The sequence below is a fragment of the Lepidochelys kempii genome, chromosome 14 (assembly GCF_965140285.1).
Source record: "Lepidochelys kempii isolate rLepKem1 chromosome 14, rLepKem1.hap1, whole genome shotgun sequence".
NCBI classification, from domain to species: domain Eukaryota; kingdom Metazoa; phylum Chordata; order Testudines; family Cheloniidae; genus Lepidochelys; species Lepidochelys kempii.
The window spans coordinates 14,866,792-14,894,218 of NC_136393.1; the positions used below are offsets into that span (position 1 = coordinate 14,866,792).

Genomic DNA, 27,427 nt, shown 5'->3' on the forward strand with positions numbered 1-27,427 from the left:
TCTGTGGAGAGAGAAAACATGGTGTTCATTAGTGTAAAACTTTTATTAGAAAAAACCTCAATAGAACACATTATTTCCCCTTTACCTCTCCCTTTTGTCAACAGAAATGTACAATATTGAAGTTCATTACATTGCTTTTTAGAAAAAAAATTCCATAGTGGTTACTATATAAAACTCATAAAAACAGTTTCTAGCTACATGTGCTCAAGGAAATTGCTGCTATGACGAATGTACACTGGGTGGTGTCTCCTTCCTCCAGGAGCAGGTGTTGCTTCTGCTTTCCATAGGCACCAAGCCTCCCAGAGGGCAGGGTTGGGAGAAATAATAATTGATTGCCTATGTAAAGGGCCCTTGATTTCACAGGGAACAAGGTGAGACTCATCCTGGAGGACTGTTTTTAAAACTTGGTTTTTGTGTAATGGGCTCAGATTCCATGTGGCATAAGCAGCAAAGAGGGGAGTTTTCCAAATAAGCTGCGACCACTTGTCTTAACTCGGTTGGTGGCTGACAGAGTTGATACAAAAGAGCTGACCTCAGTATAAACCATTGGCTGTGCTTTCCTGACTGCTACTGTAAAATGGTTTGAGAGGCATTAATTAACATGGGCCATAGGTAAAGAGAGTGGAAGCTCTGACTAGGTTAAAACTGCCCTTGCCCCCAAATCAAACTGTCCCCTGTTGCAGTCCAGCAGACACAGTACAAAGGGTCTACTGGGAGTAAACAATATAAATCCTATTTAGAAAAAGCATTAGAAAAAATGTTAACTTAAAAATATCAAACATAATTGTGACGTTTGCTCGTGAAAGTGCCAGGGTGAAACTATTTGAGCCCCTGGGTGAGAGTTCTGGCTGTGGAAGGTTTAATCTGTGACTTCACTGTAATAGTATTTTTGAGCTGCATCTGTCATCTTCCAGTCTGCAGCCCGGAACTCTATGATCTCCAGCAACAGGAGCTGAGAGAGCGAGCTGAGCCCCTCCTCCAGGAGAAAACCATCTCGCAGAAGGGAGAAGAGCTCATCCATTGGCTGGGAGTTCATCTTTTCCAGCTGTTCACCAATGCGGTGCAACTGCAGCACCAGACAGTCCACCTTAAAAGAGGAAAGGAAAAGGCCACCTTAAGATGGAGTGTGGGCCTATGATGTTTCTAAATAGAGCTCCTGCCCCAGCACCTCTAAATTAATCCGGGCGGGTTCTCCCCACCCTGTTCCCCTATATTTCTACTACATCTACTCTTTGTTGCCATCAATCTCTGGTAGTGACTAGGAACCTGAATGTTGATAGCTGCTTGGAGGGGGCTCTCTCAGAAAGAGGTGTCTCCATGAGATCCCACAGCTTCACACATGAAATTACTGAAGAAACATGCTGGCAGTAATTCACACCATTAGACCTGCATCAACTCATACTGAGGGTCCCAGCAGGTGGCAAAAGCTATATCAGCATTTCCTCAGAGCTCCTTCAATGGGTGCAGTGTAAGCACCTGAATAGAACAGACAGAACTGTCTGAACCATGCTCTGTTTCCAGGGTGATTTGGATTCTTTTGACCATATGGTGGTTGCTCTCACAACTAACAAGGAACAGCAGCACCTGTGCTATGAGCAGGATGCTGGTAAGGCTGAGCGCTTGAAGGGTATGTTGTGGTAGGATGCCAGGGAGAACATCAAAGCAAAAGCAAAATTCATGTCCAGTGGCTTATGAACTTTATAACAGTCCTTTGGTTGTTTCAGTGCTTTTGGCATTCAGAGGCTCTGATCACTGCACAGCTACATGAGCCACAGTCAGATCTGGAGCTTGAACTAAAAATGTTTGGAATGAGGGAGGAGAATGGAACCTTGGTTGCAACATAATTATGGATGCACCAGCACCTCCATAATTCCTCCATTCTGGGGCTGCAAGGAACGTCCCACCTTACAAGCCTCCCTTGTTCCCTACCCCCACCCCACTTACAATAGGTACAAGGGAAAAATAAGTTCTGTTTGGCTTTATGCCTCCCTTTTGGTCTAGACATCAGTTCAAACCTTTCTGAGCAGCCCTCACAGGACAGTATTTTTGCCAGTCACTTGGCTGTACAAACTCTCCTTGCATGTTAGCGTCCCACCAGCACTCACCTCCTCCTCCTTCTTCAGGCTATCAGGTTGTGCCAGTCGGAACAGGCATTCATAAACTGGGTTCACCAGCGCCATCATGGGCATGTTGTTCACCTGTTAATGGGACGGATGCACATATCAGCTCATGGGTAGAGGAGGAAGAGTTTTATTTTTAAAGAATTGTTCCTTCACTGTTCTCAAATGGGACGGGAACTGCTCCCCTGGAAACCGGTCACAGTGTCACTCTGGCTCAGAGCTCCTGTTAGCAGGATTTGCCTAAGAGACCATATAGACACATCTCTCTTAGCCAGAGGACCAGGGATCTTTGCATGGGGCAAAGGTACCAACAGAGATGGGACAGTGATGCAAAAATACACATTTTCCAAAAATGTTTGGTTATATTTTAAAATTAATTCGCTACACCCATGCTTTTTTCCCACATTTCAAATGTGTTCACAGTCCTTTCGCCTTCACTGCCTACCAGTATCTGAGCCCATGAGTTCTATGGCCACAAAGCTCCCAGAAAACTATTTTCAGTATGCATGCTGGGAGGGCTTTAGCACTCGTCCAGTCAGGGAACAGGAAATAATACCATGGAACTTCCCCAACCAATTGCAATTAAGCAACGAGACTTGAATTTAGAGATCAGTTGGAGCAAAGAACTCCAAAAAGTGTGTGCCAACCAACGAATAAAGGTGTGCGCACCTGTTCCAGGAGCTGTGAGGGATGCTAAATTTGTTCAAAGTTTGTTTATTAAGAATTATTTGCTCAGCTCTATATACCAACAACTCTTCCTTCATCCCCTACTTTATTGATAAGGGGAACAGCAAGCAATGGTCTCCAATATGCAGAGGGCAACATAACAATAGTGAAGAGCCTGAACTGTAATGTTTGAATGCAGATCCCCAGTCCACACAAAGAGTAAGGAGTTCAGAATCAAGATTTTTGGGTTTAGCCACAAAATTCAGAATTCACTCCAGGTTCCAAACTCTGGCCCCTAACTCTGGAGGGGTTTGGTTCAGATCCTCTTTAGCCATAAGGCAGCAGATAGGGATGTCCTCTGCATAGGCACCTTACCCTCAGGTAGTCAAAGATGTTACAGATGAAGGTGACATAACAGATCCATGCCTGGGGTGAGCGGGCTCGCAGCTCTTCCCGGTCCTTATACTCCTGTTGCAGTCGGTTAAGCAGACTCCGTCGGAAAATGCTCTGGCCCACCTGCTTGCTCTCTGCCTACGACCCCAGAACAGTGAGGAAAGCGGGGGGGAGACAATGTGAGTACCCACATTACTAGCGTCTTTACATATCACTCATTATCAGACTCCCATTGTTGCACAGAGAAAGACGACTGGTGGGAGTCTAACTGCAAGCAGAGTTGAGGCTACTGTCATGGCCTGCACATCCCTTCCCATTCTCATCCTCTATTTCACTGCTTCACTGGAGCTAGAGAATCTCCTCCCAGCATGCAGAATTCCATAGGCCAGACTCACTCCTGATCTTATGGAAATAAACCTTTTATATATGCTGGATAAGTTCCTCTGCCATGAAGGCCACTGCCCCCAAGATTAGGGAACCCTCTTCCAGTTCAGCCTGAGAAACTGCACTCACAGACGGGTTTGGATTTCTGCATATCTGTGGCAGATGGGGCAAGTGGTGGTAGCCTCCATTAAAACATTTACAAAGACAGAGAGCAGCTGGTCTGGTGATCAGAATGCAGGACTGGGAGAAAGGAGGTGCTGGGTTGTATTCCCTGCGTGACCTTTTGCAAGTCTTTCCTTCTGTGTGCCTGAATTTCCCCTTTCTTTGAAAAGGAGATGATACTCCTCTAGAGGGTGGCATTGGATGACTCAGTAGTGCTAGTAAAGTGCTTTGCAGATTAAAAGTTCTCTGTAAATGCTGTAGGACTGAGGCAGGCCCAGCTGAGATGCCAGGGTACCCACTAGCACTAGCTGTGATCTGGAAGGGCAGGCTGTGACTCACTACGGATTTGCTGTCAGCATGCTGACATCCTCTCACCTGGATGATGGTGTAGCAAATGCGCCCAGCCTCCTTACTGAACACAGAGTCTTTGAGGGACTGATCCACGATTATATTAGCCACTTTCTCCAGGTCTACACTGCTGGGGTCTGCAGGGAAAGAAATGATACCGTCAGCACAGCACACTCACTTCCCAACACTGCACAGATTTCCAACTTCACACCCTCCCTGCTCGTGCTTCAGACCACCAGCAAAGCAGCTACGGTGCACATGGGAGTGTGTTGAGCTACCATGCTGTAAGAACTCAGGCTCACTCCCAGGCTGGCAGGGACCAGAGACAATTAACTCAGCTGCTGTAGCCCCCCTACAGACTGCATCAGGGTTGGCATCTTCAGAGGGTGCTTAGCATTTTTTGGCAGAGACAGTCATCACAATGGGAGGGGAAAGGGGAAAAAGAGTGAGAGTAGGGGGCTAGTTTAAATTTGAGCTGAATAGGCAAATTTTCATTATGCTTTGAATACAGATGCTATAGCTGAGAAGCCGGGCTGGCTTTTCCCTATGAGGCCTCCAACCCCAACCCCTCCTACCTGGGCTTTTCCCTAGGACACCAAACTTCCAGAAGGGGGAAAAAATGCTTAAAAAGGATGAAAAACAAATGAATATGGCAGTGTCTGTTAAGCCCCTGATGAGGGGAGGATGCTGGTAACAGGCTGAGGAGTGACCAGAGCAAGGGTACAAGAGTCAGGACATTTGCACTTTATTCCTGCTTCTGTCACCAACTCTCTGTGAGACCTTGGGCAACTCACTTACCCTCTTCGTGCCTAAATTTCCACACCTGAAAAACAGGGACAATGTCCTGTCCTACATTTCTATGATTCTATACTGCTCTAATTCACAGGAGGCTGCAAGAGTTAACGCCTATAATTGGAAGCCACAATGAACTTCACAGTTGTCACTGTGCTGCACCATCAGGGCCACCTGAGATTACATGGTGACAATGGACACAGAATTAAGATCCTTCTGGTCAAAAGCAGAAGCCCTAGCCACTTGACCTACAGGAGAATTTGTTAGTGGCACAGAGCCTAAAACACAAATGACCAGTTCTAATTCCACCCAGCTGGGAGCAGTAGTATGTATACACACAAACACATTCTACAGTTATTGTAGGCAGCACCCTTAGCGCTGCCTATAGTTAAGGTTGCCCTACAACAGTGGTCTCCAACCTTTTCACACCCAAGATCATTTTTTGAATTTAAGGGCAACTCAGGATCTTCCCCGCCCCTTCCCCGAGGCCCCACCCCTTTCCCAAAGCCCCGTCCCACTCATCCCATTCCCCCAATCCGTCGCTTGCTCTCCCCCACCCTCACTCACTTTCACTGGGCTGGGGTTGGGGTTGGGGAGTGGGCTCTGGGCTGGGGCTAAGGGGTTTGCAGTGTGGGAGGGGGCTCTGGGAGGGAGTTTAGGTGCAGGAGCGGGCTCTGGGCTGGGGCAGAGTGTTGGGGTACAAGAGGGGGTGTGGGCTCTGGGAGGGAGTATGGGTGCAGGAGGGGGCTCCAGGCTGGGGCAGATTGTTGGGGTGCAGGAGGGGGTACAGGGTGCTGGCTCTGTGAGGGGGTCAGGGCTGGAGCACGGGTGCAGGAGGGGGTATGGGGTGCTGGCTCAGAGGGGGGTCAGGGCTGGGGCTTGGGGTGCAGGAAGGGGTTTTTGGGTTCTGGCTCTGGGAGGGGGCTCAAGGCTGGGGCTTGGGGTACAGGAGGGGGTTCAGGGTGCAGGAAGGGGTATGGGGTGCTGACTCCAGGAGGAGGCTCAGGGCGGCTGGAGGTTGGAGTGTGGCCTTCCGCTGGGCAGCACTTACCTCCAGCAGCTCCTGGTCTGCGGTGCAACATGGCTGCTGCTGAGGCAGACTCCCTGCCTACTCTGGCCCCATGCCGCCCCCGGAAGGGGCCAACATGCCCCTGCAGCTCCTGGGGTAGGGCACGTGGCTCTCCGTACTGCCCCTCTCTGCAAGCATCACCCCCGCAGCTCCCATTGGCCACAGCTCCCCTTTCCTGGCCAATGGGAGCTGCGGGGGCGATGCTTGCAGAGAGGGGCAGCATGCGGAGGGAGACCCCTGTCCCCCCTCCCACCCAGGGCCGCGCTGGCCACTTCTGGGAACGGCGTGGGGCTGGGGCAGGCAGGGAGCCTGCTTTAGTGGCAGCCCTGCTGCACCACTGGAGATTGCGATTGACTGGGAGATCCTCTAGGATCGACCAGTCGATCACGATTGACCGGTTGGTGACCACTGCCCTACACTTTCCATTATAAGACCTGGTTTTCAGCTGCTAGCTTTGCCAAACAAACTGTTTGACATGAAATTTTCTATGTTGGATGCCTGCCTTAGGCTGAAGTTTTTGAAATATTTCAGCTAAAATGGTTCAGCTGTTTCTAAGAATGAAATTAGGGGGAAACATGTTGTTTACTCATGTTAAAAAATTTCCTACAACTGTTTAGTTGAGATGCTGTAGTATAGGGTCTCCATGCTTTGAGGCACAGACCCACACATTTGTACACAGTCCCACATGACATTCTCAAAAGCAAACGAGGGAAATGTGGTCTAGCTTAAAATTATTATAAAATAGGTGCAAAATTGGTAGAAGGACCATAGCCAAAGAGTAGTTATCAATGGTTTGCTGCTAAACTGTGGGGATGTAATACTGCAGGGGTCAGTCCAGGACTATTCAATATTTTAATGAATGACTTGGATAATGGAGTGGAGAGTATGCTTATAAATTACATTTGTGGATAACACCAAGATGAGTGGGGTTGATAGCACTTTGGAAGACAGGATAAGAATTCAAAACGATCTTGACAAAGTAGAGAATTGGTTCGGAAATCAAGAAGATGAAATTCAGTAAAGACAAGGGCAAAGCTACACATTTATGAAGGAAAAATCAAATGCACAACTATGACACAGGGAATAACTGGCTAGGCAAGAATACTGCAGAAAAGGACCTGGGGGTTATAATGCATCACAGATTGACTGAGAGTCAACAATGTGGTGCAGCTGCAAAAAAGGCTAATATTCTGGGCTGTATTAAAAGTGGTATCATATGTAAGACACAGGAAGCAACTGTCTCGCTCTACTCGGCACTGGTGAGGCCTTAGCTGGAGTGCTGTGTCCAGTTCTGGTTTCCACACTCTAAGAAAGATGTGGACAAACTGGAGAAAGTCCAGAGGACAGCTACAAAACTGGTAGAAGATTTAGAAAATCCGACCTCTGAGGAAAGGTTAAAAAAACTGGGCTTGTTTAGCTTTGAGAAAAGACGACTAATGGAAGACCTGCTAACAGTATTCAAATATATAAAGGGCTGCTACAAAGAAAACGGTGATCAATTGTTCTCCATGTCCAGTGAAGATAGGACAAGAAGTAATTGGCTTAATCTGCAGCAAAGGAGGTTAAGGTTAGCTATTAGGAATAACTTTCTAACTATAATGATAGTTAAGTACTGGAATAGGCTTCTAAGGGTGGTTGTGGAATCCTGATCACTGGAAGTTTCTAAGAACAGGCTGGACAAACACCTGTTGGGAATGGTCTAGGTTTACTTGGTCCTGAGCGCTGGGGACTGGACTAGATGACCTCTTGAGGTTCTTCAAGCCCTACAGTTCTATGATTCTGTGCTCATTAGAAACGTGTGGAGAAATTCTCTGCCAATTCTGGCTGCACTGAGCACACTTCAACCTAGGTCTGCAGCGACTGGTCAGGACTCTCCTTGCAACTGCTTCTTCTGGCTGTCAGAGGCCACTGTGGCAGCAGGCACAAGAACTGAGAGCAGGGAAAAAACAACGAGGAGCCCCTGTGGCACCTTCAAGACTAACAAATTTATTTGGGCATAACCCAAATAAATTTGTTGGTCTCTAAGGTGCCACAAGGACTCCTCGTTGCTTTTGCTGATACAGACTAACATGGCTACCCCTCTGAAACCTAAGAGCAGTGAAAAAAGAAAAGGAGTACTTGTGGCACCTTAGAGACTAACACGGCTGTTACTCTGAAACCTGTCTTAAGAGCAGTGAGACACTCTCCCTTGTGCTCTCAATGTTCCCCCTGCTGGTGGGCCCAGGAGATGGAGGAAGCACCCTGACTGCAATGCAAAGGAGCGAGGAATGGGGTGGCAGGGGGAAGAAGGGAGATTGCAGGAGCAAGAGGTGGGGAGAAGCAGAAGGGGAGCAGTTGCCAGAGGGTGAGAGATGTACAGAGGGCAGGGGAGGAGAATGGGAGAATATATAGGCACAAAGGTGGAGGGGGCAGAAGGCAAGGTAGGGGGTTGGATAGGAGCAAAGGGAATTGGGCAGGAGGAGGAGTGGGAGTGCAGAATCTGGGATTGGAGGATGTTGATTATTTGCTGAAGGGGATGGGGAAGTAGCTAGGGATGACTCGGAGCACGGGGGAGACAGACAGCAGATGGGGGGACTGGGCAGGAGCAGAGGCTGGGGGGATAGTAGCAGGATGGGAGAGCAGAATCTGGGATTGGGGGAGAATGAATAGAGGGATGGCCGGTGGATGGGAACAGAGACAGTTTGAGGGCACAGGAGCAGAAAGATTATAACCACTAGAGGACGCGCCCCTCCAGAATCTGGAATTGAACTCAGACAACTGTGCCTTAAATCTCAGGGAGGAGGTGGCAGGGAGTAGAGATTGTGTGTTGCAGCACTAGCTCACCCATGGTGGGGAAAAGGCCTTGGGGGTCAAGCAGCGGCCTAATGGCATTTCTGACGTAGCTCTCCTATTCGGAGCCATCAGTGTTAACAAGACAAAACGGCATCTGGTTGTTCAGGAATGATCTGCCAGCCAGCCTGGGCATGGAAGCCATGGCACGGGGGCTGGAAAGACAGGTGCTTGCTGACCTTTGAGAGCAGTTTTCAGTAACTGCTGCGTCTCGGTGTCGAATGACTGTATCTTATACTCTTCTTTGCCCGTGTCTCCCATGTCTGGCCTGCTCCGACAGCGCAGTTAGGGAAGTGGCTGTTAGTGGCAAACCCTGAAGAAGAGATCAAACACGGCTTAGTTAGACAGGGAGATGGGTGAGGGTAAGTGTTGGTGTTTTTGTTGCCATTTGGGGAAACGCTGGAGTACTGTATAGTTTAACCAATTCACTAATGTAAAGAGCACTCAGTTATTTTGGGGTTGTAAGATTTTTCCAAACTGCACCCCCCCAAATCCTGGGAAACCATCACTACTATTTTTTATAATCCCTTCCGTCTGCCACACTTTCACAAGGGGTTTTGGGCCAGTGGGCTCTCTTTGGTAGACCATATATTTTCTGATATAATAACCCATTTAAACTGTTGAGCTGCAACTTCAAAAACAAACAGCCCACCCAGAGGCAACAAAAATATGTTATTTTAAAGGGAGTAACAGCCTGAGCCTGTCACAGGGAAATGCACACAAGAGCACGGCATGGATCTGCTGATTCATTTGCTCGCATGTGGCTTTGAACCCACAATTCAGCTGATTTTGCTCAAAGACATAAGAAAGATTCAAAACATACGGATGATCATCCAGTCCACCTCCCTCCTGCACTGTCAGTTTATAGCAGAGCTGCTTTCACACAGTAACATCCACTTCAGAGGGGCTGTGCCAGAGATGAATCTTGCTTACTGAGGCAAACAGAGATAGCGAGCAAATTCTACAGCCAACAACATTATTAAGTCTCTAGTCTCCTTTAGAGCTCGCAGTATTCTCCCTTGTACGAAATGATCCTAAAAACTCCTGGGTTTTCTTCTGCTTAGTTATTTTGGGGGAGTAGTCATTTCACATACGCATCCAGTCTTACCTAATGTGAGACCAGCCACTGGTCGGTGCGGCACCAAAGGTTTACTGCAGGGCTGCAGTGGCCTGTGTCACAAACACTGGGAGGGCAAATGTCCAAGTGGAGCATTCAGTGGGTTTTGCCAGCTCATCAGAATTCCACAGTCGCTGTGCAAACTGCCCAGGAAGCAGATATCAGGGATTAGCGAGATGAAGGCCTATATAAGAGGTGTGCCAGAAGTAAGAGGGTATAGCCCTGCAGCCCAAAAGCAGCTTGGGACAGGCTGCTGTAAGTTAGAGCAACCCCTCAATGCTCTAACTGACACAAGCGCCATTTTGGTTCCTGGAGCAGCCCAGAAACTGGAGAGTGCAAAGGTGGGGTAAAGCCACCTTTGCTCCCCGCTCGGCTGTACCCGAAGCACAGCACAGAATCAGACCCAGTCATTGCAAGTTTCCTGTTTTCAAACACAGCAGAGACCTTCTAGCTCTCTCACAGCTCTGTGTCTGACTATATTCCGGACAGCAGAACACTCTCCTGTAGTCAAACATGTTGCCTGCCTAGAGACTTGGGTTTAGATATAGTTTATACCCCCTAATGCATTTATAAGGAGATGGGAGGTCCCTTTTGGTTTTACAGCAATGTTTAATTAGCAAACATTCTCTGGTTCTAAGTTACGGAAATTCACACAAGTTACAATCTCTTGCTCCCTGTCCACAAGGTGTCTCTTCCAGGTAAACTCCTCCTTGGTTTTATACCATGTACTTACTCAGATCTCTGTGTGTATTCTCAACTAAATCGTCTCCATGCCAGAACTAAAGTAATATCGTCAACAATAACCGAACTTCTGTACGCACATGATTGTGCTGTAGTTGCACACTCAAAGGAGGATCTACAAACAGCCCTGAATTGCTTCTCTGAAGCTTACAAAAGCCTAGGACTAACTCTAAACATCAGCAAAACAAAAGTTCTCCACCAGCCAGCAAGGAAGATCTACATTGAAAAAGAAGAACTGGAAAATGTAGAATACTTTGCCTATCTTGGCAGCCATCTCTCACAGAGAGCAGACACAGATGTTGAGATTCAGCAATGATGATGACTCACACAGAGCTCTGTGTGCATTCTTGATTAACCTTCTCTTTCCTAATGAGGATGTGATGTCATTCTATCAGGCAGAGCTTCATGAATGGCTGGTAGGGTAAGCAGTAGTGGTAGTCCACTTTCCGATTGCTGAGTCTGGCCTGGCATTTTGACACACCCTGTGTGGTAACACTGTGCAGCACCTCCACCTTAGGCTGCAAGCTAGAGCGCTAGGAGGCTACAGGATCTGGTTCTCCCCTAGCCTTTTTCCCCTGAAGCATCCCACCATTGCTAACACAGGAACAGCTCCCGGCCAGTGGTCACCTTAGTGTAGAGAGCCCATAGCTGCTGGCCTTTTTACCACTGCATCAACTAACCCTGCTCAAAGCAAATGCAGATAGCCTGATAGTAAAAATGCCAGTGCTGTGTCTATCAAATGATCCTACTGTGGTTAGCACTGGTGGGATGTTTGGGGAGAAAAGGGCCTGTGAAGACCAGCCATGAATGCTCAGCGTAATAAACAACAAATCCCAGTTGTGTTCACTACTCCTGAGTCCTATCATGTCTCTATTCCAAGGGACACTGCAGCATCAATGACTCTCAGTGCAGTGAAGATCACGGAGCAAAGGGGAGCAGGGAATACAACACCCAAGTCTTTAAATCAAGATTGGGCATCTTTCTAAAAACAAGATTGCCTAGCTCAGCCACAACATATGGCACCAGTTGTCAAACTTTTTGAGCTGAGCCCCCAGTTTGAGTTACAATTTTTGGTTGCACTCCCCAATACCTGAACCTCCCCCCCTCAGATTTTCAGGGTGGAGGAAGGTGTGTGCAATGGTCTTTTGGGGCGGAGCCATTGCTGGGCACAGAGGTGTTGACACTGACTCTCAGGCTGGGTGGCCCACTAAGATAAGTCGGGTTTGGAGGTGGCACTCTCTCCCCAAGCCCCACCACCCACAGCCAAAGCCTGAGGCACTTGGCATCACCACTAGCACCCCCGAACGTTCCTCCGTGCGCCCCCCAACATGAAAACCTCTGACATATGGGCTCTATGCAGGAATCAGTGGATGAGTGTGTCTGGCCTCTGGCTACGCAGGGGGTCAGACTAGATCAGGGGTTCTCAAACTGGGGGTCAGGACCCCTCAGGGGGTCATGAGGTCATTACATGGTGGGGTCGCGAGCTGCCAACCTCCACCCCAAACCCCACTTGCCTCCAGCATTTATAATGGTGTTAAATATATTAAAAAGTGTGTTTAATTTATTGTGGGGGGGTTGCACTCAGAGGCTTGTGATATGAAAGGGGTCACCAGTAAAAAAAAGTTGAGACCCACTGATCGTAATAGTCCCCTCTGGCCTCAAAATCTATGACTGCATTCAAGTATCTGCCACCTGGTCCCAATACCCCTCCCCCTTGTTAACTTCAGCATTTGGCAGTCAGTTCAGTAGTGGCCAGCCACACAGCCTGACTCCAGTTCCTTGTGCAACGCAGATGGGCAGGAACAGAACACAGAGGCTGGGGCAGACACATACACTGTGGATATGAAGAATGGAGCTTCTATTGATTGACAACCAAACACCCCCATCATAGGTGCTGACTCCACGGATGCTCTAAGGCTGGAGCACCCATGGAAAAAATTAGCGGGTGCTTTGCACCCACCGCCAGCCAGGCTCCCCCGCCCAGCGATCAACTGCTCCCCCTCCCTCCCGGTGCCTCCTGCATACTGCAGAACAGCTGTTCAGTAGCATGCAGGAGACGCTGGGAGGGAGGGGGAGCGGGGATGGGGTGCTCTCGGGGGAAGGGGCAGAATGGGGCAGGGAATAGGTGAGGTGGAGTGGGGGCAGGAATAGGTGGGGCCAGAGCGGGAGCAGGAAGACGCAGGGTGGGGGTTTAGGAGAAAGGCAGGGTCTGGGGCTGAGCAGGGATTGAGCACCCCTAGGGAAAATTAGAAGCCAGCGCCTGTGACCCCCATTGGCCTCTCAGGAATTTCAGGCCACAGCTTGAGATGTCCCTTCTTTTATTAAATCCTCTAAAGACTCAGTCACATTTCTCCTCTCTTGGTCCTCTCTCCCTCTGTTTCCTACCACAGACATCTGGGCCAGAGCACAGTTGCTGCTCATTCTCCAGAAAGAGGAGGATGAGAGTGTTTCAGAGGATGTGTGGTGAGAGCACCCAGAAGTCAAGCGGGTTGGCTGGAGAGAAGGCCCAGCACTCTTACTAACTGTGCAAGCACTCAGCTTCATCTGAGCCTGTTCAGGTTTCTGGAGAATAGGAGGGTCTCACCCCTCCAAATGGGGATGAGCTGCCTGCTGCTGCCAGCTGAGTGCAGAGTGAAGCCACTTACCAACCCCAGCATGTGGGCTGCTGCCCTGGCTAGAAGCACATCACTCTGCACAATGCACCTTCATAGATTTAATACTGCCACAGGGAGGTGGGGGGGGGGGGGGATGAGCTCCTGCCTACCTTCCACACCCAAACACGGAGCTTCCCAGGTCTGGATCAGAGATCCTCAGAAGCCCAGGAGAAAATAACTCAATTTAAGATGATAACAAGTGATCCCACCAGTAACATGTTTCATCTGTCCTTGAAGATCCTTTATCCACCACAGAAGAGTCATTACATGGCTGCTGGGGAGGAGCAGGATAAAACACAGGACTTGGTACATTTGAAACTGTCCCAAGCAACTCAGTTTGCTGCTGGTTCCTTGGTATATTTTATAACACTGCTGTGGGAGTCCCACCTCCACTACTCCCAACTATGTCCTGTCAGTCCAATACCAGCCTCCCCACATTAGAGCTCAGAGAAGGCTCCATACAAACAGTAAGAGTGAGCAACAGAATTGAGGTTCCTTCACTCAAGTGACTGACTATAAATACCCTCCCCAAATCTTGGGACTCATCTCCTGACATGTGGGCAGGAAAAACAGTAGGGCAGCATAACAGGGCTCTCCCAACACTAAAATCTCCGATTCCAACTAAAACCACTACAAAAGAGAGGAAGAACAGTCCCAGTGATTTGGATGCTAGCCTGGGACTTGGGAGACCTGGGTTCAACTCCCTGCTCTACTACAGGCTCCCTGTGTGACCTCAGGCAAGTCACAGTTTCTCTGTGCCTCAGTTCCCAACTGTAAAATGGAGATAACAGCACTGTCCTGCCTCATAGGGGTGCGGAGGATAAAAACATTAAAATTGTGAGGCGTTTTGATACTTTGGTAATGAGAGCCATGAATAAAAGACAGAACAGGGGGTCAAGATTTTCCCCTTGCCAGGACTGGGTTATCTATAATGGGTGTGGGTGTGGCTGGTGATAATGGTGGTGGGGTTGAAGGTCCATCCTGAGAGAAGGGGTTAAATACCCAGAACTTGATGTGGGTTGATTTACTTCATAACACAATTTTAGGGGCATGTCTCTCTATCCATTTACCTTTTAAGAAGGAACCCCATCACCATGGTACCTAAACAGCCACCTATATATTAATTTACAGCAGGGGAACACTTTCCCATTGTTTGTCAGCAGGAGGGGGGGAAATCAGGATATCAATGCAAATTTCAAGCATAAAACAATTATGAAAGTGCCTGCCCTATCACCTGTTTTTAGGAATTTATCTATCTAGGATAGCTGGTTAAGAGAAAAAAGTGATTTTAGGCCTCAAAAACTCCAGAAAAATTGCCTCAAATTATGGCCACCATTAAAATTACAAACTCTCTCCCTAGATGAGGAAAAAACAACGAACAAAAAATTTACTGAAAAACCCTAGAACGGGATCAAGGAATCAGGTGTTTGGTTTGCTTTAAAAGCAGGACAGCAGTCGAGAAAGTCAGTAGAGAAACGTCCCGGCTTGAAAAATAATTGCTACTCCACCCAAAAGCAGCAAAAGTTTGTTTCTGAGCAGCCCAGCCCAGCCAGATTTGCAAATATCACCAACCTGCTCCGGCTTTTCTCTTCACTCTGCCAGAGAGTTTTTTTCAGGGCTCGAGCGCTGGCATCTTTGGTGCCTTCTTTGCATTAGAGAAGAACCGCCCCTACCCCTAATTCTTCTTGCTTTCAGGTTCGGGTTTTTGGAGATAGATCAGGAAAAAACCCAGCGCCAAGAACAGCAGCAGAAGAAGCAGGAAAGGCAGCAGTTCAAGCATGGAATGCAAATGCAAGATAGGCATCCTTCGTACATTCGCCCCTCCACCAGGAAAGTGCCCTGAGAGACCCCAGGCGGCACAATCAGGCGGCAACTCTCAACTGCTGCTCTTACTTTTCAGCTTCTTTGGGGTCAGTGATTACCACCAGACGGATTCTTTCCATTGCAAACCCGCGGGTTTCCTCTTAGGTCATTTCCTAGCAGCCAGAGCCAAGGGGAGGAGGAACTTGGGAGTGCTGAAACAGCAGCGCCACCGCCTGGAAGAACCAGGATGTACGCAACCTTCTGCATTCACCTATCCATCTCTTTCCTTGCAACCCCCTGCTCTCTTTCACCATCCTAGGACTTGGGGGAGTGAGGGTCAGAGTGTGCCCGTTTCCCTCTGACTCAGACTGTTGTCTCCCAGTCAGAAGATCTCTTCGTCCATAGCTGTATTTTAATACTCGGTTTTGACCATACAATCTTTTGACTTTTCTATGAACTTAGCCCTAGCGAAAGGCTACATCCCTCTGTTTAAATGCAGGACAGATACAAAACAGCAAAAGAAGCTGCAGTGCAGATTCCCCACACTGTCCTGCAAACGTGCCCCACTCCTGCCCTGTAGGGATCTACTTTCCAGGCATGTGAGTCCTTCCCACTCCATGGTCCATTCAACCTTTGGCCTCTATTGGCACTACCAGCACAGGAAGACGGGGTGCACGATTTTCACTAGTGGTTATGGTGATTAATGAAACATGAAAAACTACTCACTGGGAACTGGGCATGCCTATATCCAACAGGCCTCATGTGCCTCCAAGCAGACACCACACGGTTGTAACTTTCAGATCAGTTCATGTACTTGAAGCTGACGGTTACTTTTCCTCTTTTCAGGCTATTCCTTTTGTACAGTAGTAGTCCATGGCTTCACATTCTCCTCTGTTAGCTTGGAAGTCTGGGGTTTGCTCATAAACAAAGAGCTGAACCTCTTATTCTTGCTTTCGTATTTTCCTTCACAGTTTATAAGCGAACTTCAGAAGCTTGAAACTGAAATCTATTTACTCTTCTATTTTTCCTTCCCTCTCTAAGATAGGCACCTTGATGAGTATGTTGGAGCAGAACTGCTCAGGTCTTGGCACTAGGGGTTTTACTTGCAAGGTAGGAAAAAACGTTTGAAGAATTTAAGAATGGGGAAAATATATGAGCTTTAAAAGAAATAAATAAATGGGGGGGGGGGAATATGCCAGCTCACGCTTTAACAAGGTCTCAAAAGAGCAGGTGCTGTAGAACACACTTTATGCTCCAAAAAGAAAAGGAGTACTTGTGGCACCTTAGAGACTAACCAATTTATTTGAGCATGAGCTTTCGTGAGCTACAGCTCACTTCATCGGATGCATACCGTGGAAACTGCAGCAGACTTTATATACACACAGAGACCATGAAGCAATACCTCCTCCCACCCCACTGTCCTGCTGGTAATAGCTTATCTAAAGTGATCATCAAGTTGGGCCATTGATGATCACTTTAGATAAGCTATTACCAGCAGGACAGTGGGGTGGGAGGAGGTATTGTTTCATGATCTGTGTGTGTATATAAAGTCTGCTGCAGTTTCCACGGTATGCATCCGATGAAGTGAGCTGTAGCTCACGAAAGCTCATGCTCAAATAAATTGGTTAGTCTCTAAGGTGCCACAAGTACTCCTTTTCTTTTTGCGAATACAGACTAACACGGCTGTTACTCTGAAACCTGTCTTTATGCTCCAAAGTTACCAAGTGCTTAATGTGTGATGAGGGCTGGTCATTACTCCTTAGCATTAGCATATTTATAAAAAGTAGAACAAAGCATACTCTTGAAGCTAGAAAGCAGCTTTAGTGAATGAAGAATTAGCAGCTGTTGATAACATTCTGCAACACTGTGTTACAGATACATATAAACTAAGTCTGAACTTGTCTACCACAGATTGGCGAAGTAGGTCAAACATCTGCTTCTTTAATTCTCACACCGTGGAACGATCAAGCTTGTGCAAATCCATTTGTACAATCACTAGTTATTGTGCAGTAATGGATATCTAAGCACTGAAGCCATCTCCTGCTTTGCGGTTGGGGCAACGGTACCCTCTAGTGACCAAGCCCAGGAACTTTGGAATTCTAATAAAAAATATGGTTGCATCTGCAGTATAATTCATGAGCCTTGATCTCACTGCAGGCAACAGGAGCAAGATCAGGCCCTTGTTAGAGGGTGTTTGTACAATATGATCCAACAGCATCACCCCATCATATACATGGTTTGAGTGCTTCAAAAGAGATGAAAGGAAAAGCCAGACAGGAACATAATAAATATTTAATGTTTTCTTTCCTCTCTTTAGAGACAGGCACACGTTAAACATATATTGTGGAAAAAACACAGCTGGTCAGAAGCCTTAAATCTACTGCATTTGCAAAAGGTCCATTCAGATGTTCGCTAGAAATGCTGCAGAGGATTAAGGCTCTGCATTAACAATGAAGGCTTAAAATCAAAAGGGAAAATGACTCACTTCAGTAACCAATCCTAGAACATTTGTTTTTCCTCACTGAAGCACCTAATACGGCTCTGTGTAAACATCCTGAGAGATGAATGTTACTGTACATGAGTTCAGGTAATCAGTGCTATTGGAAATAATACACATGCTACTGGAAAGTGTTCATTGCAGTATTTGCACATAGAGGATTTACTGGCCAAGGCTAGGCGGCAACTGTTGTGGATTCCATTACAGCTACTGTAATATTAGTATGTTGTACTTTGCTTAGTAAAGTTCTTTGCTTTACCCAGATGATAAAAGGCACTAGGATAAAAACAAATGCAATTGCTGAGCAGCTTGTGGGGTGAATTTCAGGCAAAGCAAATCCTCACTGATAGGATTACATTAGAAGAAAATTCCAACAATCGCCACCAGTTAGACTGGGGCACAGTCTCACGAGGGAAGTGGTGCAAGCCCTATTGATTTGAGTCACTGGAAACTGGACTGAAGTCAGGTATACAGTCAAAAATAACAACCCTGCACTTGCAAGTGGGAGGAACAAGGTGACCTAATGAATCTTTTCCATCACTTAATTTATCTGATTCTAGGAAATACAACCCCGACGTACTGATCCTGCAAAACTCAACAGGAGCAAAATAAGACCCATCTTGCTAATTCTTTGTATTAAACCAGTATCTCTCTCCTTTACGTAAGGGGAATCAATGCTCTTGTTTTTAGCCACTTCCCCTCCTTATGATGTGACTCATGTTTAGAGACTAGTGATTGGCACATTAGAAATACTTTAAAGACACAGACATCAAGGATGGGAGATGAAATGACTGTCTATCATGGTTTGTCTTTTCATTCTATTACAGAGGCCACTAAATCCCTTCCCCACCAGCTAAATGATCATATTATATAGACCCATCACATGTATCATCAACAGCCCAGTGTGCAACAAACCATGATCAGTGTGGAGGCTCTCTGCTCATTCATTCCCTCCTAGTGCAAATAGAGGCTCACCAGGCTGCTTCAGAAAAATTAAAAACAAAAACAAACCTATACATAAACAACTCCAAACTCCTCAAGCTTCTTTGCCCTTCAGTCCTGACAAGGGACTGTGACAGGTTTAGATCATTTAACCCACAATAGAAAAGGTTTGGAAACATTTCCAGGGAGGAAGATCTGCTCCAATGCCCTGCACAGAGCAACTATGTCATTTCTTTCAGTCTATCTGGCAATTCTCAGGTCTCTCTCAAGCCTCAGCAACAGATCCAAAGAATTAATCTCCCAAGTGCACCAGGTGCTCAGCAATTCCTTGGCTCTCTGATGACAAAAGAGTCACTAGTTTCCACAGGACTATCTTTATTATTTTAAGGTAGGTTAAAAAAAAAAATCTTTATAGCATCTGTTTAATCATGACAATCTAATAGCAAAGCAGAGCCCCAACATGTCAGTGCAAAGCAAGAATAGGTTTTGTGCATTGAGAGACCTTCCTGACAGCAAACAGCATTAGACCTACAGACCTGTTTGTAAGAGCATTACACTAGCAAAGTAGAACCCTAAGAGGCCCACAGCAGAACTCACAGGCAAAATAAGGGACACTTGTAAAACAAAAGTAAGCTTGCCACTTGTAGTGAGAAAGCAAATCAGGGTTGGCATAAACATTGCTAGATGATGCTATGTTTAAAGTGGCTCAGGATGTGAAGCTGGTAAATGTCAATGGCAAAGAGAAGACAGGTGTCTATGCAGAATAAGGAAGGGGTTACCTGTACAGCAGGGAGATGAGAATATGCAGCCAATAGACAGGCCCTAAGCAGAGGGCTGAATCTTTAAAGATGTGGCATCATTAGACACTAGTCGAGTGGCACTAGCAAAGTCAGATGGGTCCCTGTGCTTGAAGGATTTCATATATTTGATCAGATGCCACTTCAGAGCATGTTGCCAGACGGGTAGTAGCATTAGGTTTTTATAAAACCCCTTCTCCCGAAATGAATGCTGATACTATAGGAGATATGATGGAAGATGCTCAGTGTACCCCAGGGCTCAGTGTCCTCAACAGAAGCCGCAGTCACCTGTTCCTTTGGTTTTGTTGCAAACAGATCTTTCCTCCAAAGCTAGTGGACACGTGTTTTCAGAGCCCTGGCAGGGAGGAGCCATTCCCCACCCCACTCCATGTGACAATGAGGCCACTAGTCTTACTCCTCCACAGAATAAAACTGCAGCTGATGAGTCCTGCCTCTTCAGCCCTCCTACCCCTTAGTGCTGCCAGTGTCCTTCAGGGCATACAGCAGGTTGCAGAAGAACTCATACCAGAAGAAGGTGAAGCCAGTAGAGAGAGCAGCCTTCAGCAAGCTGGGGGAGAGACCCTTAAACAATCCAACAGGCCCCTCCTCTCGCACAATTTGCCCAGCACAGTCCATTAAACCCTTGTACGTCCGCACCTGGGGGGAGAAGAGTTGAGACAGTAAAGAGAGCAATAGCACAAGCTCAGCTCATCTGGGCAGAATTCTCTCAGAAAGCTCTGTAACATATTCCACACATCCAGGAAAGGGACTCAGAGGACTTGAAAGAAAGCCAAGGGCTGTTTCAAAAATGTACTCTCGATAACTGTAATGGAGATTCTAGGGATATTCACTATGACTAATTGGCAGCGTTAAAGAATCAGTCTGAGTGTACACTGATTTGTAGATGCAGGCACCACAGCCACAAATTACATTTACCATTATCAGCAACAGCTTACACGCCAACTGAATGACAGGAAATCCTTTATACCACACCTCATGCACTGTTCATGCTACAGAGTTTGCAGAACAACTGTTTCAGAATGTGCTGGTATTATTTTCCATATAGACTCAGACACTTTTAGGCCAGAAGGGACCATCATGATCATCCAGTCGACTGACCTCCTGAACGTTGCAAGCCATAGAACTTTACCCACCCACTCCTTAATAGACTAATAACCTCGGGCTGAGTTACTGATGTCCTCAAAACATGATTTAAAGACTTCAAGGTGCAGAGAATAAACCATTTACACTAGTTTAAACCTGCAAATGATCCCTGCCCCATGCTGCACAGGAAGGCAACCCCCACCCCCACGGTCTCAATCAACCTGACCTGGAGGAAAATTCCTTCCCAACCCCAAATATGGCAATTAGTTGTACCCTGAGCATTTTAGCAAGACCCAACAGCCAGACACCTGGGAAAGAATCCTCTATAGTAACTCAGAGCCCTCCGTATATAGGGCTAATAAGAGGATTCTCTCATATATAGTATATTGTGAACAAGTCAACCAACAATGCTTTGGTAGGCTTGGAGAGGAAATAAACAGAACCCTGTTCAAAATCAGATGTTATCTGGGTAATGAGTTTTCTGGGTAACGTTGAAATGTAGACCAAGAAATAAACATATGAAAACCAGTTGATCAAAACATCTCTCACCTGCCCAAAGGCTGCCCGGGCCTGCTCAAAGCCTCCCACCTGCAACCGCTTTTTAAATAGGTCAAAAGGGTAAGTAAGGGTTTTGCTGATAACTCCGGCACAGCTGCCACACACGAGGTTTTTAACATTACCTGAAAAGCAGAGAAGTGGAAAGAAGATTGTACGGAGGAAATGGAGGATTAGAATGGAGTTCTGATTTACAAAAGCATCATGGAAAGTAAATCAGACCCATTTATTCATAGACTGTAAGGCCAGGAAGGACCATTATGATCATCTGGTCTCAGCTTCTGCATAAAACAGGCCATGGAACCTCACCCAAGAATTTTTGCATCAAGTCCACAACTCCTTTGAGTGACAGCATATCTTTTAGAAAGATATCCAGTCTTAATTTAAAGACTGATTTATTCTGCAGCTTTGTCAAATGGCAATACACAAAAGAAACCATAACAGAAGGGTTTATCATCAATAACCAGGCAAGCTTTCACATTGCTAGGGAAAAAAAGTACTGGAGATTGGTAATAGGGTATGGAACCTTGTACTTCCAGTTGAGGGTTCAAATCAGAACAGGTTGGTAGAGATCATAAATTGGTAACATCTGGTGGTTGTACAGAGGCCAATGGGAAAGGAGTTTGGTAGTCTTAGTTCAGGTCCTAATTGGCAGGTGGCCTCAACACAAAACTACCATCATAACCTGCTGTCTAAGACTCAATAAACATTGAGGATGAGCTGCTCTCACGCATAGGAGGTAATCTCTTTATTTGAGAACACTCTGATGGAGCAGAAACTTGCAGTGATCCTACCCATGATGTATGTGCTCTGGTGGATGGAGGTCCCATCTCCAGGGCTGTCAAGGTGCCACTTTTCATGAAATTCTCTTAAAAACTCAGAATAGCCAAAGAGCAGGAGATTGATATTAGAACAACTTGGGAGATTTAACCTGCACCAGATGAATCCTCTTGTACAAGCCAAAGAGGGGAAGCAACTTTAGAACACACACTTGTTCAGAGATCCTGTACTCACTGACAGTCCTATCCTCACAATATTACTGAAATTGAAAGAAATAAAGGCTGTCTCAGCAAGGTCTTTCCACTGCACAAGCCGCGTGACTCAAATTGAGAAATAATATACTGGACTGGAGAGTTCATCTTCCTGTCGATGGTACTTCTATGGGCCTCATTACCACAATATCTGAGTGCCTCACAGTCTTTAATGTATTTATCTTCACAACACCTCTATGATGTAGGGTATTTAGGTATTTTACAGGTAACGTATTTAGGCAGAGAGAAATTAAGTGACTGGCCCAGGGTCACACAGTAAGTCTGTGACAGGAGAAGAAATTGAACTCAGGTCCTAGTTCTAGACTAGTGCCCTAGCCACTGGACCACCCTTCTTCTTCCTCCATGACTGAGTATTTCACAGTCCCAAGCACCCACCTGCATTCCTTCCTTCTGATGGCATCACCCATTTATACAATTGTTGCAGGAGATTGTAAAAGGAGAACTGGAGACCAGCATATGGAAAGACAGCAATGATAGTGGGGGTCAAACCCCTGTAGAAGGTCAGAGGCCCTTCTGTTTGGTACATGGTCACCACAGCATGACGAAGATTTCGATAAACCTAAACAACAAGAAACAGAAACAGTAAAGTTCTCCTGTTAGATACACTTACAATCAGCTATTCAGAAATCGGTTACATTCCTGATACAGATCATGGGGATTCCCATCTCCCAACATATAACAGGTTGATTTTTAGCACAAACAGATTAACAAAACCATTTCACGTATCATCACATGAACACTCACTGCTGAGTCTTTGAAATCCTGATAATAATTAAAACAGACTGACAGAATAAACATGGATCTCTGCCACATGAGACTAACTGAACCAACAAACCCTCAGTTCTGCTGGACACTGAAAGGCATGTCTGGACATTGTATCCTGAAGTTGCCTGAACTTTGGCTCTGGTGGGAAGCAAGCCCCAGAGATGGGTCCCCATGACTGAGAACACCCTAATCTGAATAGCTTCAGAAAGTGACAGTAAGGGGAGACTGGCAGATTAGGACAGCTATTATGGGGCAGGTGGAAAGCTCTGGGTAACTGAGCAAAACACAGCTGAACTCACAGATAGCGTGTCCTTCAAAGATTCTTAATTTACAAGAGTGATGTCAAATATGCCAGTCACAACTCTTTACTCAACAAGCTGAGAACATTTCTTGTCCAGTCTTCTTTGACTGTAGCTAGAAAACACCAATTCTCAAAGACTTATCGTACTAAAAAATCTAACTTCTCATATTTTTGGTAATTTTCCCAATGGCTTTAGCTCCAGCACTTGTATTTGTATCAGAGGTGTGATTTCTTCCTCACAGCCTAGTTTCACCATTACTCCTGCAGTGAAGCCCTGACTACATGGGAATGGATTGCGATTCCATTACAAGTCAAGCAGAAACACAATGAGAAAATGGCTCTGATTCAAAATTAAGTGTCTCCAGTAAGAACAGAGGGGAGACAGAACTTGGTTGGGGGGAGACAGATCCTTGTATAAACAAGGACATAAAACTGGATTACTAGAGGACTGCTTTAAAATCTTCATACCTGTAAGAACCTGCACATGACTCTTTGTACACTTTGCATATTTATGAGCCAACAATGTGACGCAGTTGTGAAAAAGGATATCATCATTTTGAGGGTGTATTAACAACAGTGTTGTACGTAAGACAAGGAAAGTAATTATTCCACTGTACTTGGCACCAGTGAGGCTTCAACTGGACACTGCGTCCAGTTCTGGGCACCACACTTTAAGAAAGATGTGGACAAACTGGAGAGAGTCCGGAGGGGCACTATAAAAATGATGTAAGATTTAGAAACCTGACCTATGAGGAAAGGTTAAAAAAACCCTGAAGATGTTTAGTCTTAAGAAAAGAAGACCGAGGGGGAACCTGGTAACAGTCGTCAAATATCTTAAGTGTTGTAAAGAAGATGGTGATAGATTGTTCTCCATGTGGACTGAAGGTAGAACAAGAAGTAATGGGCTTAGTCTACACTAAGGGAGATTTAGATTAGATATTAGGAAAGACTTTCTAACTATATGGATAATTAAGCACTGAAATAGGCTCCTAAAGTGATGTTGTGGAATCCCCATCACTGGAGGTTTTTAACAACAGGTTAGGCAAATAGCTGGTAGGGACTGTCAAGGTATACTTGGTCCTGCCTCAGTTCAGAGGGCTCGACTAGATAACCTCTCAAGGTCCTTTCCAGCCCTACATTTCTTTGATTCTTTGTTTGAGACATGTCCCCTCAGGAAAGGCCGAGGAATAAATCCCTCGTGCAGCTGAGTACCAAAACGAGAGCCAAAGCAGCCCTGCCAAAAAGAAAAGTTCCTCCTTCTCTCTGCCAGGACAAAACATGTGTCAATGGACCAAAGGATAACTTTGCAGTAATGACAATACCACCGATTAAGGGCTCCAGCCTTCCCAGATCACCTGCTGGAAGTTGTGATGTTTTCTCCACACTAATTTGAATGAAACATGACTACTGGCAACAAATATAACAAAGCTAAAGGTCTTCTCCCCTAACTCATACCTTAGGCTCGCCCTGAGCAGCAAAGCGGGTGCGTAGTGTGTCAAGAGGCTGAACTGTCATGGTGGCAGTGCAAGCAGCCAGGCCGCCACACACAAAGTGCACGATGCAGTTGCGGGTGTTGTATGATGTGGCATTGTGCACCAATTCCGTCAGGCACTCAAAGGTCACAAACTTAAAAGAGAAACAGAAACATACGTCACAGAGAAAACTCTTATCACCCACAACCCTCCTAGTTCCAACACATTCTAACAAAAATAAATAAATCCATCATTTGCAACCTCCAAGGATGCAGCCATCAAATTAGGGAATACTCTTGGCATTCAGAATCTTCAGTTCTCCCTTTAGGAGAATACAGTCTGGGATTTAAAACAAAAAGGCCTCCTAGGACGATCCCATTTTAACTCTCTCTCCTCTCCACAATTTATTAATTAAATAATACACATTTGGCTCTTATACATCACCTTTCAATAGATGGTCTCAATAGGTTTTAGAAACATTCATGAATTAAGCTTCACAACGACCTATGAATCAGTATCATCAACACTGTCATCCTCAATGAACAAAGCCAGTAAGTGAACCAGAAAGATAAGTGACACACCCAAGGACTCATAGCATATAAGTACGTCATCTGAGACTAGAACCCACATCTGTCCTCTTGGTCCACTGCTCTATCATCACCTAATCACACTGCCAGAGTCTTTACTTTGGCATACAAAGTACCCTATGAATGGTCTAGCCCTACAGACAGCTGGGTAAGTGATGGGCAGCTATGACAGGATGAGGCTGCTGACAAAGCCACTATAGGAACTAAAAATTTCAGAACAAAGCTAGCCCTGGATGATTTCCTGACACCTTACCTGGACAGCTCCATAGCTGACTGAGAGGAGCTGAGCGGGCACATGCCCCTTCCAGAATGCTGTTGGCCCTTCCTCATGGCAGATCCGGTGCGCCGTTTGCAAGATGCCATAATATTTAGCCAGTGGGTTTCTGGGGGAGAGTTGTTCAATCTGAAGCTGAAAAAGAACAAAGAAATTACTTTACTCTGTGATCTGCTTCAAGGACCTGAACTGATCTTTGAAACGCTCAGTGTCCTATATTAACTCAGACCCCTCTCCTTGTGTGCCCTCATGGCAGCTACAACTGGCTCAGATACCACTGCTGCTCATCCTTAAGAGTTGGGGGCAGAAGAAGAGGTATGTGCAATGCTAAAGAGCTGTGATATTCAGCAAAAATGTTAATAAAACTAAATTAGGACAGGTAGCTAGGGAGGGGGAAAAAAGGAAAAGCAAGAAAAACATAAGAGCTATGTACAAGAAAATAAGACAGAGCAGAAAAATACATTAATTTGTTAACAGAAAGCAGAAACGGCCCCCAAAGAGAAATAGATCTGTCTACCTTGTATAATCTGTATTTAACTCACACACAGAGGTTTAATCAGCTATGTAATAGCTTTTGGGTGTATTTGTGACACTGGCAATGATTTATTTAAATACTATAAAAGGTTAAAAGAAAAAGCATTGCTTCTTTTTATTCTCTGCATGTTCCTCTTCCAGGTGTGTCACGGGGGGCTGTTGGGAAAGGTACCTGAAAGCGAATCTTGATGACATCCACAGGGCTGATTAGAGCCCGAGTGACAAACCCAGATGCAGATCCTGCCACAGCCACCTCCACAGCGGAGATGGACTTCACTTCAGATTTGGGGTCATAGCCGACCATCACTACCTGGTCCACGGGCAGCCTCCACTTGCATCAACCTCCAGGAGTGCTACAGTCCAAAGACAGAAGAGCATGAGGAGTTTTCAGTGAGAGTCTACTTCTGACCTCTCGCAGAGGAGCAAAGAAGTCTCTGTCACACAACAAGCTAGCCTCAGGCCTGTGAATATTTTTGATCCCAAAAAGGAACCCCCGACTCCGAAAACTGCTCCCGCCACCAGAACACACGGACTACTTAAACAGGATCAATAATAAAGCAAAATAAAAGGTCTTCATCCAGCCTAACAAAGGCAACAATAAACACACCTTGGCTTGGGAGGATATAACTTTTGGAAGAGACATGCTGGCACCAGCCCTACTGGAGGGGAGGGTTGCTGGTGTGGGGCTCGGGTGGATGGGGGGCAGAAGTGATGGTTACTGGTCGGGACTTGCAGAAGGGACACTTCGCGGGTTGGACCGGGACAGGCTGGGGGCAGAGGCGCCGGTCGCTGGTCAGGCTGGGGACGCGCCGCGAGCCCAACGGCCGGTCGCCCAACGGCCGGTCGCCCAACGGCCGGACGCCCAACGGCCGGACGCGGGGACGCGCCGAGGGGACCGGTCGCTGGTGTGGACGGGGACGCGCTGAGGTCGAAGCTACCCGGGGTCACCGCACCTCAGAAATTCCCCCTCAAGCCTCTGCCCCACAGCGCCCTCCCGAGGAGCCATTCACCACCACGACGCTCACCCCGGTGCTGCCCAGGCCGGCTCCCGGACGCTGTCGCCTCCTCACGTCGCTGCCCAGAGCCTCTCCTCGGCTGCTTGACAATCCAGCCAGCGCCCGGCCCTGATCCGGGAGGACAAAACACACTGCGCATGCTCAGGATCATCGCAGGCGCCAGGCCTGGTGGGAGATGTAGTCACGCCAGACCTCGTAGCGTAATGCGGGGGGGGCGGGGCGCGCATGCGTGCAGGGCAAGGGAACTCCCCTATTTGCTGGGCTTATAGGGTGCGGAGGTCTTGGCCACTGCGCCCTTCACTGCCCAGGAGCCCGTGGTGGGTGGGACCTAGGCACTGAGAACACACAGGAGGCGCCTGGTTTTCAACCCCCTCTGCTCCCATCCTCCCCCAGTCCCTTACACTGGTCCAAAGGCCCGATTGCATTGCAGCAGCAGCAGGCTCCCAGTGCCAC

General features: G+C 46.8%; 2 protein-coding genes across 6 annotated transcripts; both read right to left on the reverse strand.

Moving 5' to 3' along the window:
* Nucleotides 1–24: 24 nt before the first annotated feature.
* MIF4GD (MIF4G domain containing) lies at nt 25–19,376 on the reverse strand. 4 transcript variants are annotated; one of them, XM_073312009.1, is made up of 6 exons: nt 19,297–19,376; nt 8,943–9,076; nt 4,101–4,210; nt 3,162–3,317; nt 2,106–2,198; nt 25–1,087 (listed from the first exon to the last, which is right to left on the reverse strand). In XM_073312009.1, exons 2-6 carry the CDS (start codon nt 9,022–9,024, stop codon nt 860–862), a joined length of 669 nt encoding a protein of 222 aa, XP_073168110.1. In that variant the 5' UTR covers nt 9,025–9,076; nt 19,297–19,376; the 3' UTR covers nt 25–859. The 4 variants fall into 4 exon arrangements, with proteins under 4 accessions (XP_073168110.1, XP_073168109.1, XP_073168108.1 ...); XM_073312008.2 differs by lacking the exon at nt 19,297–19,376 and adding an exon at nt 15,169–15,631; XM_073312007.2 differs by lacking the exon at nt 19,297–19,376 and adding an exon at nt 14,848–15,631.
* SLC25A19 (solute carrier family 25 member 19) lies at nt 17,355–27,088 on the reverse strand. Of its 2 annotated transcripts, none has more exons than XM_073312003.1 (7): nt 26,984–27,088; nt 26,131–26,311; nt 25,404–25,559; nt 24,547–24,717; nt 22,401–22,584; nt 20,968–21,098; nt 17,355–19,971 (listed from the first exon to the last, which is right to left on the reverse strand). In XM_073312003.1, exons 2-7 carry the CDS (start codon nt 26,260–26,262, stop codon nt 19,780–19,782), a joined length of 966 nt encoding a protein of 321 aa, XP_073168104.1. In that variant the 5' UTR covers nt 26,263–26,311; nt 26,984–27,088; the 3' UTR covers nt 17,355–19,779. The 2 variants fall into 2 exon arrangements, with proteins under 2 accessions (XP_073168104.1, XP_073168105.1); XM_073312004.2 differs by lacking the exon at nt 26,984–27,088 and adding an exon at nt 26,566–26,963.
* Nucleotides 27,089–27,427: the final 339 nt, after the last annotated feature.